This window comes from Lissotriton helveticus, chromosome 8 (genome assembly GCF_964261635.1).
Source record: "Lissotriton helveticus chromosome 8, aLisHel1.1, whole genome shotgun sequence".
Classification (NCBI taxonomy): domain Eukaryota; kingdom Metazoa; phylum Chordata; class Amphibia; order Caudata; family Salamandridae; genus Lissotriton; species Lissotriton helveticus.
The window spans coordinates 106,484,266-106,503,564 of NC_136069.1; the positions used below are offsets into that span (position 1 = coordinate 106,484,266).

Sequence of the window (19,299 nt, forward strand, 5' to 3'; positions counted from 1 at the left end):
GAAGCTCCACTCTGAAGCTCCACTCTGAAGCTCCACTCTGAAGCTCCACTCTGAAGCTCCACTCTGAAGCTCCACTCTGAAGCTCCACTCTGAAGCTCCACTCTGAAGCTCCACTCTGAAGCTCCACTCTGAAGCTCCACTCTGAAGCTCCACTCTGAAGCTCCACTCTGAAGCTCCACTCTGAAGCTCCACTCTCCACTCTGAAGCTCCACTCTCCACTCTGCACTCTGAAGCTCCACTCTGCACTCTGAAGCTCCACTCTGAAGCTCCACTCTGCACTCTGAAGCTCCACTCTGAAGCTCCACTCTGCACTCTGAAGCTCCACTCTGAAGCTCCACTCTGAAGCTCCACTCTGAAGCTCCACTCTGAAGCTCCACTCTGAAGCTCCACTCTGAAGCTCCACTCTGCACTCTGAAGCTCCACTCTGAAGCTCCACTCTGCACTCTGAAGCTCCACTCTGAAGCTCCACTCTGCACTCTGAAGCTCCACTCTGAAGCTCCACTCTGCACTCTGAAGCTCCACTCTGCACTCTGAAGCTCCACTCTGCACTCTGAAGCTCCACTCTGAAGCTCCACTCTGCACTCTGAAGCTCCACTCTGAAGCTCCACTCTGCACTCTGAAGCTCCACTCTGAAGCTCCACTCTGCACTCTGAAGCTCCACTCTGAAGCTCCACTCTGCACTCTGAAGCTCCACTCTGAAGCTCCACTCTGCACTCTGAAGCTCCACTCTGAAGCTCCACTCTGAAGCTCCACTCTGAAGCTCCACTCTGAAGCTCCACTCTGAAGCTCCACTCTGAAGCTCCACTCTGCACTCTGAAGCTCCACTCTGCAGCTCCACTCTGCACTCTGAAGCTCCACTCTGCAGCTCCACTCTGCACTCTGCACTCTGAAGCTCCACTCTGCAGCTCCACTCTGCACTCTGAAGCTCCACTCTGCAGCTCCACTCTGCACTCTGAAGCTCCACTCTGCAGCTCCACTCTGCACTCTGAAGCTCCACTCTGAAGCTCCACTCTGCACTCTGAAGCTCCACTCTGCAGCTCCACTCTGCACTCTGAAGCTCCACTCTGAAGCTCCACTCTGAAGCTCCACTCTGAAGCTCCACTCTGCACTCTGAAGCTCCACTCTGAAGCTCCACTCTGCACTCTGAAGCTCCACTCTGAAGCTCCACTCTGCACTCTGAAGCTCCACTCTGAAGCTCCACTCTGCACTCTGAAGCTCCACTCTGAAGCTCCACTCTGCACTCTGAAGCTCCACTCTGAAGCTCCACTCTGAAGCTCCACTCTGCACTCTGAAGCTCCACTCTGAAGCTCCACTCTGAAGCTCCACTCTCCACTCTGAAGCTCCACTCTGAAGCTCCACTCTCCACTCTGAAGCTCCACTCTGAAGCTCCACTCTGAAGCTCCACTCTGAAGCTCCACTCTCCACTCTGAAGCTCCACTCTGAAGCTCCACTCTGAAGCTCCACTCTGAAGCTGCACTCTGAAGCTCCACTCTGAAGCTCCACTCTGAAGCTCCACTCTGAAGCTCCACTCTGAATCTGCACTCTGAAGCTCCACTCTGAATCTGCACTCTGAAGCTCCACTCTGAAGCTCCACTCTGCACTCTGAAGCTCCACTCTGAAGCTCCACTCTGCACTCTGAAGCTCCACTCTGAAGCTCCACTCTGCACTCTGAAGCTCCACTCTGAAGCTCCACTCTGCACTCTGAAGCTCCACTCTGAAGCTCCACTCTGCACTCTGAAGCTCCACTCTGAAGCTCCACTCTGCACTCTGAAGCTCCACTCTGAAGCTCCACTCTGAAGCTCCACTCTGAAGCTCCACTCTGAAGCTCCACTCTGCACTCTGAAGCTCCACTCTGAAGCTCCACTCTGCACTCTGAAGCTCCACTCTGAAGCTCCACTCTGAAGCTCCACTCTGAAGCTCCACTCTGAAGCTCCACTCTGAAGCTCCACTCTGAAGCTCCACTCTGAAGCTCCACTCTGAAGCTCCACTCTGCACTCTGAAGCTCCACTCTGCACTCTGAAGCTCCACTCTGAAGCTCCACTCTGAAGCTCCACTCTGAAGCTCCACTCTGAAGCTCCACTCTGAAGCTCCACTCTGAAGCTCCACTCTGAAGCTCCACTCTGAAGCTCCACTCTGAAGCTCCACTCTGAAGCTCCACTCTGAAGCTCCACTCTGAAGCTCCACTCTGAAGCTCCACTCTGAAGCTCCACTCTGCACTCTGAAGCTCCACTCTGAAGCTCCACTCTGCACTCTGAAGCTCCACTCTGCAGCTCCACTCTGCACTCTGAATCTCCACTCTGCACTCTGAAGCTCCACTCTGAATCTGCACTCTGAAGCTCCACTCTGCACTCTGAAGCTCCACTCTGCACTCTGAAGCTCCACTCTGAATCTGCACTCTGAAGCTCCACTCTGAAGCTCCACTCTGAAGCTCCACTCTGAAGCTCCACTCTGAAGCTCCACTCTGAAGCTCCACTCTGAAGCTCCACTCTGAAGCTCCACTCTGAAGCTCCACTCTGAAGCTCCACTCTGAAGCTCCACTCTGAAGCTCCACTCTGAAGCTCCACTCTGCACTCTGAAGCTCCACTCTGCACTCTGAAGCTCCACTCTGAAGCTCCACTCTGAAGCTCCACTCTGAAGCTCCACTCTGAAGCTCCACTCTGAAGCTCCACTCTGAAGCTGCACTCTGAAGCTCCACTCTGAAGCTGCACTCTGAAGCTCCACTCTGAAGCTCCACTCTGCACTCTGAAGCTCCACTCTGAAGCTCCACTCTGCACTCTGAAGCTCCACTCTGAATCTGCACTCTGAAGCTCCACTCTGCACTCTGAAGCTCCACTCTGAAGCTCCACTCTGAAGCTCCACTCTGAAGCTCCACTCTGAAGCTCCACTCTGAAGCTCCACTCTGAAGCTCCACTCTGCACTCTGAAGCTCCACTCTGAAGCTCCACTCTGCACTCTGAAGCTCCACTCTGAATCTGCACTCTGAAGCTCCACTCTGCACTCTGAAGCTCCACTCTGAAGCTCCACTCTGAAGCTCCACTCTGCACTCTGAAGCTCCACTCTGAAGCTCCACTCTGCACTCTGAAGCTCCACTCTGAAGCTCCACTCTGCACTCTGAAGCTCCACTCTGAAGCTCCACTCTGAAGCTCCACTCTGAAGCTCCACTCTGAAGCTCCACTCTGAAGCTCCACTCTGAAGCTCCACTCTGAAGCTCCACTCTGAAGCTCCACTCTGCACTCTGAAGCTCCACTCTGAAGCTCCACTCTGCACTCTGAAGCTCCACTCTGAAGCTCCACTCTGCACTCTGAAGCTCCACTCTGAAGCTCCACTCTGAAGCTCCACTCTGAAGCTGCACTCTGAAGCTCCACTCTGAAGCTCCACTCTGAAGCTCCACTCTGAAGCTCCACTCTGAAGCTGCACTCTGAAGCTCCACTCTGAAGCTCCACTCTGAAGCTCCACTCTGAAGCTCCACTCTGAAGCTCCACTCTGAAGCTCCACTCTGAAGCTCCACTCTGAAGCTCCACTCTGCACTCTGAAGCTCCACTCTGAATCTGCACTCTGAAGCTCCACTCTGCACTCTGAAGCTCCACTCTGAAGCTCCACTCTGCACTCTGAAGCTCCACTCTGAAGCTCCACTCTGCACTCTGAAGCTCCACTCTGAAGCTCCACTCTGCACTCTGAAGCTCCACTCTGAAGCTCCACTCTGAAGCTCCACTCTGAAGCTCCACTCTGAAGCTCCACTCTGAAGCTCCACTCTGAAGCTCCACTCTGAAGCTCCACTCTGAAGCTCCACTCTGAAGCTCCACTCTGAAGCTGCACTCTGAAGCTGCACTCTGAAGCTCCACTCTGCACTCTGAAGCTCCACTCTGAAGCTCCACTCTGCACTCTGAAGCTCCACTCTGAATCTGCACTCTGAAGCTCCACTCTGCACTCTGAAGCTCCACTCTGAAGCTCCACTCTGAAGCTCCACTCTGAAGCTCCACTCTGAAGCTCCACTCTGAAGCTCCACTCTGAAGCTCCACTCTGAAGCTCCACTCTGAAGCTCCACTCTGAAGCTCCACTCTGAATCTGCACTCTGAAGCTCCACTCTGAATCTGCACTCTGAAGCTCCACTCTGAATCTGCACTCTGAATCTGCACTCTGAATCTGCACTCTGAAGCTCCACTCTGAAGCTCCACTCTGAAGCTCCACTCTGAAGCTCCACTCTGAAGCTCCACTCTGAAGCTCCACTCTGAAGCTCCACTCTGAAGCTCCACTCTGAAGCTCCACTCTGAAGCTCCACTCTGAAGCTCCACTCTGCACTCTGAAGCTCCACTCTGCACTCTGAAGCTCCACTCTGAAGCTCCACTCTGCACTCTGAAGCTCCACTCTGCACTCTGAAGCTCCACTCTGAAGCTCCACTCTGCACTCTGAAGCTCCACTCTGAATCTGCACTCTGAAGCTCCACTCTGCACTCTGAAGCTCCACTCTGAATCTGCACTCTGAAGCTCCACTCTGATGCTCCACTCTGAATCTGCACTCTGATGCTCCACTCTGAATCTGCACTCTGAAGCTCCACTCTGCACTCTGAATCTGCACTCTGCAGCTCCACTCTGAATCTGCAGCTCCACTCTGCACTCTGAAGCTCCACTCTGCAGCTCCACTCTGAATCTGCAGCTCCACTCTGCACTCTGAAGCTCCACTCTGAAGCTCCACTCTGAAGCTCCACTCTGAAGCTCCACTCTGAAGCTCCACTCTGAAGCTCCACTCTGAAGCTCCACTCTGAAGCTCCACTCTGAAGCTCCACTCTGAAGCTCCACTCTGAAGCTCCACTCTGAAGCTCCACTCTGCACTCTGAAGCTCCACTCTGCACTCTGAATCTGCACTCTGAAGCTCCACTCTGAAGCTCCACTCTGAAGCTCCACTCTGAAGCTCCACTCTGAAGCTCCACTCTGAAGCTCCACTCTGAAGCTCCACTCTGAAGCTCCACTCTGAAGCTCCACTCTGAAGCTCCACTCTGAAGCTCCACTCTGCACTCTGAAGCTCCACTCTGAAGCTCCACTCTGCACTCTGAAGCTCCACTCTGAAGCTCCACTCTGCACTCTGAAGCTCCACTCTGAAGCTCCACTCTGCACTCTGAAGCTCCACTCTGAAGCTCCACTCTGAAGCTCCACTCTGAAGCTCCACTCTGAAGCTCCACTCTGAAGCTCCACTCTGAAGCTCCACTCTGAAGCTCCACTCTGAAGCTCCACTCTGAAGCTCCACTCTGAAGCTCCACTCTGAAGCTCCACTCTGAATCTGCACTCTGAAGCTCCACTCTGAATCTGCACTCTGAAGCTCCACTCTGAATCTGCACTCTGAAGCTCCACTCTGCACTCTGAAGCTCCACTCTGAAGCTCCACTCTGAAGCTCCACTCTGAAGCTCCACTCTGAAGCTCCACTCTGCACTCTGAAGCTCCACTCTGAAGCTCCACTCTGAAGCTCCACTCTGAAGCTCCACTCTGAAGCTCCACTCTGCACTCTGAAGCTCCACTCTGAAGCTCCACTCTGAAGCTCCACTCTGAAGCTCCACTCTGAAGCTCCACTCTGCACTCTGAAGCTCCACTCTGCACTCTGAAGCTCCACTCTGAAGCTCCACTCTGAAGCTCCACTCTGAAGCTCCACTCTGAAGCTCCACTCTGAAGCTCCACTCTGAAGCTCCACTCTGAAGCTCCACTCTGAAGCTCCACTCTGAAGCTCCACTCTGAAGCTCCACTCTGAAGCTCCACTCTGAATCTGCACTCTGAAGCTCCACTCTGCACTCTGAAGCTCCACTCTGAAGCTCCACTCTGAAGCTCCACTCTGAAGCTCCACTCTGCACTCTGAAGCTCCACTCTGAAGCTCCACTCTGCTCTCTGAAGCTCCACTCTGAAGCTCCACTCTGCACTCTGAAGCTCCACTCTGAAGCTCCACTCTGCACTCTGAAGCTCCACTCTGAAGCTCCACTCTGCACTCTGAAGCTCCACTCTGAAGCTCCACTCTGCACTCTGAAGCTCCACTCTGCACTCTGAAGCTCCACTCTGAAGCTCCACTCTGCACTCTGAAGCTCCACTCTGAAGCTCCACTCTGCACTCTGAAGCTCCACTCTGAATCTGCACTCTGAAGCTCCACTCTGCACTCTGCAGCTCCACTCTGAAGCTCCACTCTGAAGCTCCACTCTGCACTCTGCAGCTCCACTCTGAAGCTCCACTCTGAAGCTCCACTCTGCACTCTGCAGCTCCACTCTGCAGCTCCACTCTGCAGCTCCACTCTGAAGCTCCACTCTGAAGCTCCACTCTGAAGCTCCACTCTGAAGCTCCACTCTGAAGCTCCACTCTGCACTCTGAAGCTCCACTCTGAAGCTCCACTCTGAAGCTCCACTCTGAAGCTCCACTCTGAAGCTCCACTCTGAAGCTCCACTCTGAAGCTCCACTCTGAAGCTCCACTCTGAAGCTCCACTCTGCACTCTGAAGCTCCACTCTGAAGCTCCACTCTGCACTCTGAAGCTCCACTCTGCACTCTGAAGCTCCACTCTGCACTCTGAAGCTCCACTCTGAAGCTCCACTCTGCACTCTGAAGCTCCACTCTGCACTCTGAAGCTCCACTCTGAATCTGCACTCTGAAAACTCTGAAGCTCCACTCTGAAGCTCCACTCTGAAGCTCCACTCTGAAGCTCCACTCTGAAGCTCCACTCTGAAGCTCCACTCTGAAGCTCCACTCTGAAGCTCCACTCTGAAGCTCCACTCTGAAGCTCCACTCTGAAGCTCCACTCTGCACTCTGAAGCTGCACTCTGAAGCTCCACTCTGAAGCTCCACTCTGAAGCTCCACTCTGAAGCTCCACTCTGCACTCTGAAGCTCCACTCTGAAGCTCCACTCTGAAGCTCCACTCTGCACTCTGAAGCTCCACTCTGAAGCTCCACTCTGCACTCTGAAGCTCCACTCTGCACTCTGAAGCTCCACTCTGAAGCTCCACTCTGAAGCTCCACTCTGAAGCTCCACTCTGAAGCTCCACTCTGAAGCTCCACTCTGAAGCTCCACTCTGAAGCTGCACTCTGAAGCTCCACTCTGCACTCTGAAGCTCCACTCTGCACTCTGAAGCTCCACTCTGCACTCTGAAGCTCCACTCTGAAGCTCCACTCTGCACTCTGAAGCTCCACTCTGAATCTGCACTCTGAAGCTCCACTCTGCACTCTGAAGCTCCACTCTGCACTCTGAAGCTCCACTCTGAAGCTCCACTCTGAAGCTCCACTCTGAAGCTCCACTCTGAAGCTCCACTCTGAAGCTCCACTCTGAAGCTCCACTCTGCACTCTGAAGCTCCACTCTGCACTCTGAAGCTCCACTCTGAAGCTCCACTCTGCACTCTGAAGCTCCACTCTGCACTCTGAAGCTCCACTCTGAAGCTCCACTCTGAAGCTCCACTCTGAAGCTCCACTCTGAAGCTCCACTCTGAAGCTCCACTCTGAAGCTCCACTCTGAAGCTCCACTCTGAAGCTCCACTCTGAAGCTCCACTCTGCACTCTGAAGCTCCACTCTGCACTCTGAAGCTCCACTCTGCACTCTGAAGCTCCACTCTGCACTCTGAAGCTCCACTCTGCACTCTGAAGCTCCACTCTGAAGCTCCACTCTGAAGCTCCACTCTGAAGCTCCACTCTGAAGCTCCACTCTGAAGCTCCACTCTGCACTCTGAAGCTCCACTCTGAAGCTCCACTCTGAAGCTCCACTCTGAAGCTCCACTCTGAAGCTCCACTCTGAAGCTCCACTCTGAAGCTCCACTCTGCACTCTGAAGCTCCACTCTGCACTCTGAAGCTCCACTCTGCACTCTGAAGCTCCACTCTGAAGCTCCACTCTGCACTCTGAAGCTCCACTCTGCACTCTGAAGCTCCACTCTGCACTCTGAAGCTCCACTCTGAAGCTCCACTCTGAAGCTCCACTCTGAAGCTCCACTCTGAAGCTCCACTCTGCACTCTGAAGCTCCACTCTGAAGCTCCACTCTGAAGCTCCACTCTGAAGCTCCACTCTGAAGCTCCACTCTGAAGCTCCACTCTGAAGCTCCACTCTGAAGCTCCACTCTGAAGCTCCACTGAAGCTTCACTCTGCACTCTGAAGCTCCACTCTGAAGCTCCACTCTGAAGCTCCACTCTGAAGCTCCACTGAAGCTACACACCGCGCAGGGCAGCTCTGGATGCTGATGCGAGAGGCCAGCTGGGAGGCGCGCTGCTCGTCTTCCTGCTCGTGCTGACTCGGAGAGAAAACTTGTTTTCATTGGGAGAGCGGCCTTCAAAGACCCGGTCACTGCGCCTCTCCGAGTGTTTAGCTTGGGATAAAATGGGCGCAGTGTTGTGGTGATGACAGTAGAGCAAGGGAGGTGCCGGCAATGCCGGACCAGACTCGGGGGCGTTCCCGGCGTCGCGTGACGTCGGCAAAAGGCAAAGAATGTCAGGAACGCCCCCGTGTCTGGTCCGGCATTGACGGACAGGCCCCTCGTCCAATGGCAAGGCTCCGTTTACGGAGCCAGCCAATCAATGACGAGGGCCGACCCAAAGCACCCTACAGTTCTCAACAGGATTTCGCCTGCGCGAAAAGCTGCGCAGAGCGCAGCTTTCGCTAGGCAAAACCTAAAAAAGGGCAGCCTGTGACTGCGCAGAGAGGGCCATTATCATTCTGTATGTGATAATTAGGTCTACATACAGAATGATATTGGGCCGATAGCAGCCTGTGCCAGTTCAGAAAGGGGCTGCTGTCCGCCCCTGATCACAGCAGGAGCGCGAGCTTCCCCTGCAGTGAAAGATACAGAACTCTCAGGGCGCTTGTTGGGGGCAGCTCACTCCAATGTCTGAAATTACAGACAAAAGGCGTCTGTGAAAAAAATCCTTTCAGACAACGGACATGGGGCGCAAATAACGGGCGGTCCGTGTAATTTACGTGCGGTTGGTCACCCTAAACAAGGTGCAAGACACAAAAGTGTTGGTGACTTAAGTTGGATGGGGTGAGCGTAGGTGGCGGTGTGTGAGGCCTCACTCCGCTTATTGTGCCTAACTGTGGATGTCACATCCACCGTTAAATAAAGAACAAGCATTGGCAATGCCAGTAGGTCTGTCTTTAGAGGAATCTTGTATGGTAAAGTGAAGCATTACAAGCAGATAAGGGGTTTTGGGGGGTGGTCCGGGGTAAGAGTCCCCCCTCTTAGCTGCGGCAGTCACGGGTCGGCAAATGCAGGGATTGTCAACATCCCCCTGCACTTACCTGTGGCCATCGCGGGGCGGCAAACGCAGGGACCGCCATGGATGGCAAAAGGTCAAGCTACGCCACTGGATATGCATTTCAGTCAAAGCAAAAAACTGTAGAAGTTATTTTTAATGCGTTTAACTGAAGGTGAACACAACAACAAAATGCAGAATATTTTGTTCTCTTTAGCCACTTCTTTGACTCGTCTCCACACTGACTGACTCTGCCCCCTTGGCACTGAGTATTACAATCACCACACTTTTTTTGCACTTCAACTTGTGTATGTTAATGATGACAGTCGTGCTTCCAGGCTACCTTCATTTACAAGTAATTGTAGACTCATTTGCCCACCCGCCCCCGGGAATACAGCCACGGCCCCCTAGTGCCCGCGCCCCATAATTTGAAGACCTCTGGGATAAAAGGTCAGGTGGCAGTTGCACTGTCAAGCCAGACCTAAAATCCATGTAGATTAATGATTGCCCTACTCTCAGCCGCGATACTGCCAGAGAAAAACATCATAAATTATCTATTTCTCTAAGACACTTTAATTACATTAGAGTGCCATGCGTGTGCCTCTGAAAGTTCAAGCTCGGGCATCTGGCAAAATAAAATGATCACTTTTCTGTGGAAGCACACAGCTCCTGCCCAATCAAAACATGTACTCCTGGCTCCTAACATGTAATGAGACAAAGCCCTTTTAATGGTGAGTCTCACTTAATGGTCTGGCAACAGCTGTGCCGACAAGCTAGATCATATAAAGAGGAAGGAATGCCTTCTGTTTGGATCTCGTGAGGATCCTTTGACGACTGTCTCCAGAATAGTCCAAGATATTTATCTGACATACTACAAAGTCTAGTAACTTACCACAGTTTGCAAGAGAAGGAGCAGGGTGCAGCCACAACAAAGATGTGGGAAATACCTCATTGGTATGAACTTTGCTGAGGCAGTGAATCTCTTTCGACAGATCTCATAAGAGGAGGATTCTCAGAGGGGACCCATGAGGATCTCACAGAAAGGGTGGTAGATTCACTTTCCACAAGCAGCAGTGGTTGATGCTTCATAACTAGGGCTCCCAGTTTTATGGTATTTATTTTTTTGCCATTTCTGTCTGTATTTATCCATATATATTTTTGGGCCATTTGTTCTGTATTTATCCACATTTATTTTTGCCACAAGCAAAAGACGACGCTACAGCTAGTATTTTTCCACATTTATTTAAATTGACAGTGCACATATGCGGTTGGTTATGTGAGGGTGCTGCCACCATCAATGTACGAGAGGGGAGACCTCAGAGGGCAATAGCTGCTTGCAAGGATGAGGAAATCCATTTTGAGGAATTTCAATCAATTGCTTGGCTAGGGCTCTGCTGGAGGGGATTAGTGTTCTATTTGGTCAAACTGTGGGGATGAATGTACAGATCTGTAGGTAGCTGTCTCTCCTGCATTGTTTCAGAAACCAGTCAAAACATCCATGCCAAGCACTCAAATTGCGCGGACTAGTTTCCAAGTGATCATACCGCATCGCATGCATTGTACAGGCTCCCCGGTTGCATAGTGGCGCCATCTCTCATCAGGCGCGTAACACCCAGTTGCCTCAAAGCCCCCCTTTCCTCCCCACCCGTCCTGTGTGCCAGCCCGGGCTGAGACAGCTTCCCAGGTGCACACACACACACAGTTTTTGAGCTGTCAGCCGCACCCTAGTACTTCACAGGTCTTTAAAAAGGCCATTCACTTGTTAACGCGTCTTTGTTGTTCTTTTTTACCTCTTCTTACCAGACTGCGGGCAGTGTCTACAGGACCCCCTGTGCTCAGTGGCCTAATCACTGAAACGTAATGAGCTGTCTTTTCTGATACACACTTTAATTAGTGGGACGTCCTGCCGCCCATGGCACTAGCCGAGCGGGCGGCAGTTCAATGAAGTTAGTTTTGGCTGCCGGCAGTGGCAGCGCAGCTCGGCCCTGCTCGCACCGTGGGTTGGTAATCATTTTAAATGACCCTGTGACCGGATCCGTCCCGTCACCCCACTCTGGGCCAGCAGCTGAGTGCACGGACCGGAGTGCTTCCTCACTCAGCAGTCTAGAACACACCGTGATGGTATGCAACGGTTACCACGCATTTTTTACAACGCGGTACCGTTACCAAGCTACTTTTACCACGCAAGTCGTTACCACGACTTGCGCTGGGGGGCGCTCCAGGATAGTAAATTGTTTAATTTACTATCCAACTCCTTCCCTAGAGTCCACGGGGACTGGAGTTGGAATAGTAAATTAAAAAATGTACTATCCAGCGCCCCTCCACGCAAGTCGTGGTAACGACTTGCGTGGTAAAAGTAGCGTTGTAACGGTACGCGTTGTAAAAGTACGCGTGGTACCGTCATACATCCCACCGTGATCCACTCTGCAGCTGAGCTGCCCTCAGAATCACTCGAGGCGCTGCCGGAGGTGATTGAGAGTCATTGAGGCCACAAGGCAGCCTGTACCTAATTGCCACTCGCTTGCAAAGTGTAAGTGCTTGGTGGAGTGAGGTATTCTCTGCTTCTAAAAGAAAATAGCTTTTTTAGTCCCCTTCGGTCATGATGATCATTCATCTTCAGCTGCCTGTGCGCGCCTTGTTCAGGGCCGGACTGGGACCCGAAATCGGCCCTGGCAAAGTGCTCAGCCGGCCCCCCCTCTACCCTGGGGGTGTGACCGCACTCTTTGCCAGGGCCGGTTTTCGGCCGATTTTGTTACAGGGCCGTTTTTGCAGCTATGCTGCAAAAAACGGACCTGTAACAAAAACGGCCACCTGGGGCCCAAAACCGGCGCCCACCCATGCGGCCGACCGGGGGATTGCCCGGTGCCTGCATCGGCCAGTCCGGGCCTGGCCTTGTTTAACAGCTGAATTCTGTAGTCAGAGTCAGTCTGTGCTGACCTCACTGGAGTTTTCAGTGACAAGCGCATTAGTCTACCGCATTAACTCGTTTTGGGTCCAGTCGGGGGAGCAGCTGTGGTGCCGGTCCAACATCTACTTTTATGAATACTTTTAGCGCCAAGCACTCAGCCGCGGCGTCACTAAGTCCGTAGAGCCTGTAGTTCTCGGACAGGCTGGTGTGAGATCTTTTGCGCTGCTGGGTTGGGCACTAGCTGCGCCGACCAGGATAGACCGCTCAGCCCCTTGGCCACAGCACGCTCCGGGATGATTCTGTGAAAGAGTGGCATTGCAGCATTGCGCGCATTCTCAGTGTATGGCGTCACGCGTGATGTACACTGTCTTGTGCACTGGAGCACGGCAAAATTTGCTAGTATTTTGCCGTTTCTAAATATAAATATAGACGAAGGAAATATAGTTTTTCGTCTGTATTTATATGTACAAATCCGTGAATGATAACTAAGGCTTCCTGCTTTCCATTTCTACTGATTTTCACAGGTAAATACAGACAGAAAACCGTTTATTTTCTTGTTTGTATTTATTTTTAAATGTGGATAAAAATGGAAATTGGGTGCTTTTTTAGTGATTCTAAATACACTTGGCCATGAGTGCCAGGTCAATAACTGTGTGGATTGATAGGTAAGGGGGTTTAAACAAATATATTAGTTAAGGGGCTTAAACAACAGTTGATATGCACTAGGCTGATACTGAAATGTGTATATTTTTATATAAGTGCATTTATTTAACTTCTGCGGGTGTTCATATCACTGAAACCTGGCAGGCATTCAAGCATTATTGCATATTTATTAGTTAAATAAATGTGGAAACATACCAGTTTCAGCTTTATTCTTTTCACAAAACGCATAATAAATATGGATAAATACAGATAAAGTTGAAGAAAAAATATATGGATAAATGCAGACTGAAATGTTAAAAAAATAAATACTCGGCACTTGACACAAGGGTCCATCCATGGAACGCTGCAAAAGGACACGCTCCGTGGCATGGGTAAGGCGAGCATTTGGAGGTACTGGTCATAGAAACCGGTTTTGGTGATGTGAAGAGAAGGTGTGGCCATGCATTTAGGAACTGCAAATGTAATTCAGTGTGAATGCAATGTTGATCCTGAAAAAATAGAATCTGCAGTTGTTCATATCATATTTGATACATATATGAGATACGACCTGTCACACTTATATGTATGTTATATATTTCGTAGTTTTGAAGACTTCACATACTGAAGGCTCAGATTGTGCGGTGTACTCTGTGTGAAAACAGTTTGTTTTGTTGTTATTTAGAAGTATTTTACGTTTGCTGGTCGTGGCAATAGATCTTGCCAAAATGCTCAGGTGCTTTCTGAATTATTTGTGTATATATATAAGATTTGGGAATTGTGGATTTCAGAAAGGGTCCTAGAGTCAACCAGTAGTAAATCCCTATAGAGTTGCTTATTCCGTGTGTTCAGTATTAAGTTCTGCAAACCTTATAGGAATACATTTTGGAGCTTTGAAAATACGTTTTCCCCAGATGTCCAGTGTATTTTGAATCTAAGACCTTGATCTATTATGATGTACTGTGTAAATAGCACATTTTCTCTTGCAGTGGGGTCCCTCAAGCTCTCGTTTAAGGCGTCTCTGACGATGGAGAAGGTACGGGTAAGCAACCCTAAAGTGCTGGAAGGCCGATACCACCCCAACGAGTGCCGGCCACTGCAGCGGGTGGCCATCCTCATCCCGCATCGCAGCCGGGAGAAGCATCTCATGTACCTGTTGGAGCATCTCCACCCGTTCCTGCAGCGGCAGCAGCTGGAGTATGGCATCTACGTCATCCACCAGGTGAGTGTGGTAGGTTGAGTTTCAGCAGAAGAGATGCATCTTGCGTAACATGCAGGACCTCTGCCAGTGTAACTCAAACCCTCCCTCCTTCTGAGATTCATTTGGCTGCCATTAAACTTTCAACAAAATTCTAAATTGAATTATCAAACTTTTTTAAAGAACCTTGCAAATGAGTATCTTATAAAACGTAATATTTGGGCTAGATAACACCTTAATTTGTTGAAACCAAACAAGTCCCACCAGGATCTTGTCTGCCAGATCACAGGAAGAGCATGATCTGATAACATGTTTCCAAATGAATGTGCCTAAGATCATTGCCTGTTCCCCAAATATACAAGTGCATGTGTGGGGGATACTAGTCCATCGAATTTTAAAGGTTCCTGCTAGTTGTTGTGATTCACGTTTTACTGTATTAATAGAGCCAATATTGATTTAATTGGACCAGCGGGTTATGTAATTCACTGCCTATTCTGTATCTATGGCACTGCTGATGTGGTGAGGGGAACCCCGAAATTTTAGACACCCCAAAAATCGCCTCAATCAGAATGCTCCCACTTTTCTTGATTGGAGAATGTGCTAACCCTCAATTTCATGCGACTGTCTGTCCCTGTGTTAAGGCACATCCCAATGCATCGAAATATCAGAAATGTAGTCAATGTATGTAATTGGCTCACTCAGTAACTGAGTTCTAAATCAGTGGAATAGTTCTAGAGTTTTATTTTAAAATTCAGAATAAGGCGATAAACAATCAACGCCGTAAATGTTCTTTGTGAACGATGCAATACAGAGATAGTCAAAATCAGAAATTAATCAAAGTCCCAATTGGGCAGCAAAATCAGGAAAGAAATGGACTGTATCCATAGTAGTACAGGAAAGTCGTATTGGAGATCTCTGGCTCACCCCCCAAAATCGAGGGTTTTTATATATTTTATTTTTGCATATGAAATTAACAGAACTTCAGAATCACTGTGGTGTGAGCAAATGTATGCTTTCATCAGTAAATCAGAGCACAGTAAAATTGAACGTCATGTTGCCTTAACACCCGAGCACTATCCCATTACATGAATAATCATTCTGCACCTTATATGTTAATATCAGCAGCACTTCCCACAACCTGAGTAGCTGTCTTGAAGCAGTAACAAAATGGATGGCCTTGTCCCACCTAAAACTGAACGGGGACAAAACAGAGTTCATGTTTCTGGGGAACACAGCTGTACCAAGACCCACTATAGACTGGTCGACCTGCGTGGGTACTCCCCCAGAGCCAAAAGATCACATCAAAAGTCTAGGTGTATGGCTAGACGACACCTTAAGCTTCAACCAGCAAGCCACAATACTTTCCGCCCCATGCTTCGGGCTGGTGAGAATGTTGAGGAAAGTACTGCCTCTCCTCCCTTTTCAAGCCCGTAGGATAATGGTCCAGGCCATCGTCCTATCACGCCTCGACTATGGGAACACCCTTTACTTAGGTGCACCAATCAGCTCAACCAAGAAGCTTCAAGTAACTCAGAATGCGGCTGCACGCCTTCTTCTTGGACTCTCCCGACGAGATACAGGCGCTGCCGCCTTGAAGAAACTACACTGGCTTGCCTATTCAGGCCAGGGTAAAATTCAAGGCGATGTGCATAATGCACAAGGCCATGTGGAATAAAGCACCCGCAATGATCTGCTCCCTAGCTACCCCCTACCGCCCTCAGAGATCGCTGCGCTCCAGCACAGCCTCTCTGGCCTCATAGAATAAAATCAAACGCGCTAGGTGGGGCGGACGCTCCTTCTCCTGGAACGCTGCCTCTATATGGAACTCCTTGCCTCCCACACTGCGTAGCCAGCCCGATTTACAAAAATTTCGGAAAGAACTTAAAACATTTCTCTACCATTAAAGTAAGTCAGTAGACTCCTTGACCCAGCTCTTCCACAGCGCTACGAGGCCTCCGGGAAGTAATGCGCTTTCCAAAACCCAATTTCATTTAATTTAACTTCATATCATCTGGAGATTTTAAAACAAGTTAGATTTATAAACAACAGAGTGTTTTTGAAAGAATAGGCACAGTGATCTAGCGGAAAGACCTTGAAGTAATAGTTGCAGGTTTATGACTGAGCCGGTTAAAGTTCAACAAAAGCTGCATGAACAATAACAACGAAAATAAAGAAATCACAATCTACATGTCTTTGTGCTGCAGAAACAACAGGCTGTGATGTGCGGGGGGTGAAGAAAAACATGGGTGGCAAGGAATGTGTCCATTTTGAAGAAAATGGTGTTCATACAACGTGAGGCCTAGTGAACAAGGGTCAAGAAAGCGTACTTCTACACTCTCTCGAGAATTTGTTTAAAACGGTACTATATCTGTGTATACATGTGTAATCCAGTGTGAAAATACATTCTGCACTTTGTTAATGTTGCACAAAAATATAAACACAACAACTCCTTAACACTTGTATGACTAAGAAGTGAAATAAGGCAGCTGACGTTTCTAGTGCTGCTCATAGCTTCAAAGCGGTACAAAAGGGGGAGGTGGTGATGGACGGAGCATCTGAACCAATCAAACACCCACACCCAGTCAAAAGATCTGGGTTTAATCCATCACCGTTCTTTAGCCCACCTTACCACCCCAGTTCAGACATGGCCATATGCAAATCAGTCTGACCCTGTGCCTCATGGGGACAGTCCAGCCCGAACTGCCAAGCCATGCCTTCCCTGGAACGGAAACAAGCTTCCTAGGACAGGTTTCTAGCACTCCATCAGTCTTCAGCCAGGCTTGCTTGAATCCAGTGGTAAAGTGAGCAAGGGACTCACGTCTGAGCATACCCTGCCAACTTATGGCGAACAAAGCGGTACAAAAGGGGGTGGTGATGGACGGAGCATCTGAACCAATCAAACACTCACACCCAGTCAAAAGATCTGGGTTTCATGGCAGAGTGGGCTAAAGAACGGTGAGGGATTAAACCCAGATATGTTTACTGGGTTGTGAGTGTTTGATTGGTTCAGATGCTCCGTCCAATTACCACCCCCTTTTGTACCGCTCATAGCTTCAATGCATCAAGGTATTGACCAGTCTAATGATCTCTCACTGCCACTGATGATACAACAGGATTCAGTCGAATGCCGGTGGTAGTGTCAGTGACAGGATCATGGGTGGATTAGAGTACCTTTGTTAAACTGTACTTACTTTTTGTTCATTAAAGTATTTATTTATTTTTACAGGCTGGCGAAGACAAATTTAATCGTGCCAAACTGCTGAACGTAGGGTATCTGGAAGCGCTGAAGGAGCATAACTGGGACTGTTTCATATTTCATGACGTGGACCTGGTGCCAGAGAATGACTTCAACCTCTACCTGTGCGACAACGAACCAAAGCATCTTGTGGTCGGTCGTAATGTCACTGGTTACAGGTAGGACCCACTTCTTTGTTAACCAAATCTGCCCTTGACTAGCTATGTGAAGGAGACTCCAGCCATCCACTCACCTGGAGACTTTGTCAGGGATATGGCCCATCCATTGTCTTGGAAAACACTCATGCTTGCTATCCGCATCCTGTCTACATTAGCTCTTACTAATGCTGAGAATATCTTTCAAGCACTCTGCATCACTTAGAAGGCCATCCACCTCCCTACCTACAGGAAATTAGGAGAAGGGGAGCTCTCAATCTGCAAAGAGAAATTCACTCCTCCTCGTTTGAAATCTTCAACCAAAACTATAACATTTAACTCTTCATTTTCTCACCAAGCTCTGAAAGTTCCAGCTGGGGGGTCAGATTGAATCTGACTCCATTCACACAATACCTCAAGATTCTAGGCTCCTTTGTCCTCCATTATGTATTCAGCTGATTTGTGTAAAGCGCTTTGCTACCTGGTGGCTAGATCACTCTCAAAATGCTTTACCAAATAAAAGCATGGCACAATTGAAAGTGTTAAAATGTTTTAACTTCTTGAACCCTCCATTGGTCAATACCTACCTTTGCACCAACATTTCAAGAAACCTATATAAACTAATGATGCATGATTTATCAAACAGAAACGTGCTGTCTGCTGTTCTCCCTCCCAATACTAAACAGAGGGCAATACTCTTCAGCTTCATTACTATTTTTAAAAAATAGCTTTTTTAAATTGCTTTACTAGAAATGCATTTATGAGACCTCTTGCATTGCACTTCCATCTTGTCCAGAGACTTGCTGTGCTGTTTCCCTCCATGGCACACATTTATATTTCTACACAGAGAAACTTGAACTTCTTTATAACCCGATCCTCCCACACCGCCGCTTCAACCCGCGTCGGAGCTTTTTGTGGCACCTACTCAGAGACCATTGTCCCTCTCACCTTGAGCAACAAATTCTCCCTGATCCAAGTGCTGGATAACCCGTAAGTCATTGACGGCTTCTATACCTTAGGACTATGCTGCCTGCTCCACAGGGTGCAGTGGTTCCTTTTGGGAACACTGTACTCCGGGCTTAGTTTGAGATTTCTTGGAAAGCGCATCAGTAACATGTTTAGCTAATGATGAAGAGCAAGATTTGCCATTTTGTCTGAATTTTTAGCAAATTTTTTTTTTAATTAATGTTCTTTACACAAGGGGAAAGCATCAGCCTGATACAGTAATATCTACATAAACAATAACGGGGCAAAAAATGATTGCGCTGAAAGTTTAATTATATATTATAAAGGCCGCCTGGAATCTAGCAGCTTACGCAAGTTGCACCTGACTTAAACCTACAACTTACTTTCAGTCGCTTCCTTGGTGGACTGCAAATGCTTTCTAAATGTGGATCCTGCTGGCCATTTTTTTGGTTGACCGTATATGGCACAACTTCTGCATTCCATAAACTCTTGAATTTAATCTATATCTTTGTGGTACTTTAACCATCTCCCTGTGGATAGTCGCTCTGCAATAGTTTTTGAATGGAGGCATGTGAAATTATCTAGATGCTGGCTGTCCTGATTAATATAAGAAGTGTAGTTCATGTAATTCTCTGTTATCCAGTATTGGGGTATCTTTCATAGATTCACATGCCTGAATCATTCCCCGTCGTCGAGGCGGGAGTCCCACGGTAAAAATATATACAATAGCAGTGCCTAAAAATTTCTTGTAGTAGGCTGGAAAAGCCTAAAGGCCTAACTAGGCCTCAAAACTTAGCAGCCTATCTACATCATTATGTAAAAAGACCTGAAATAGTAGCCTCAGCCAATCAGCTGTCCTCACCCTCTAGAACCTTCCTAGCCCAGGCAGTTCTCCTCAGATTTTCACCGCACTTCGTGTGTAAGGGAGTCTCCCTGAGTGCCTACTCAGTTCTTTAGCTTTTTTGGCTTTTTTCCTCAGAAAAATGTCTGAAAAGAAAGCTCTTT

At 49.1% G+C, this 19,299-nt stretch overlaps 1 protein-coding gene across 1 annotated transcript in view; it reads left to right on the top strand.

The window, feature by feature from the left end:
• The window catches only part of B4GALT4 (beta-1,4-galactosyltransferase 4), a 248,968-nt gene that overhangs the window by 133,434 nt on the left and 96,235 nt on the right, over positions 1–19,299 (top strand). The window contains exons 3-4 of the mRNA XM_078656709.1: positions 13,730–13,962; positions 17,165–17,352. Of these exons, the coding sequence (XP_078512835.1) occupies positions 13,730–13,962; positions 17,165–17,352 (421 nt within the window). The remainder of the gene's footprint in view (positions 1–13,729; positions 13,963–17,164; positions 17,353–19,299) is intronic.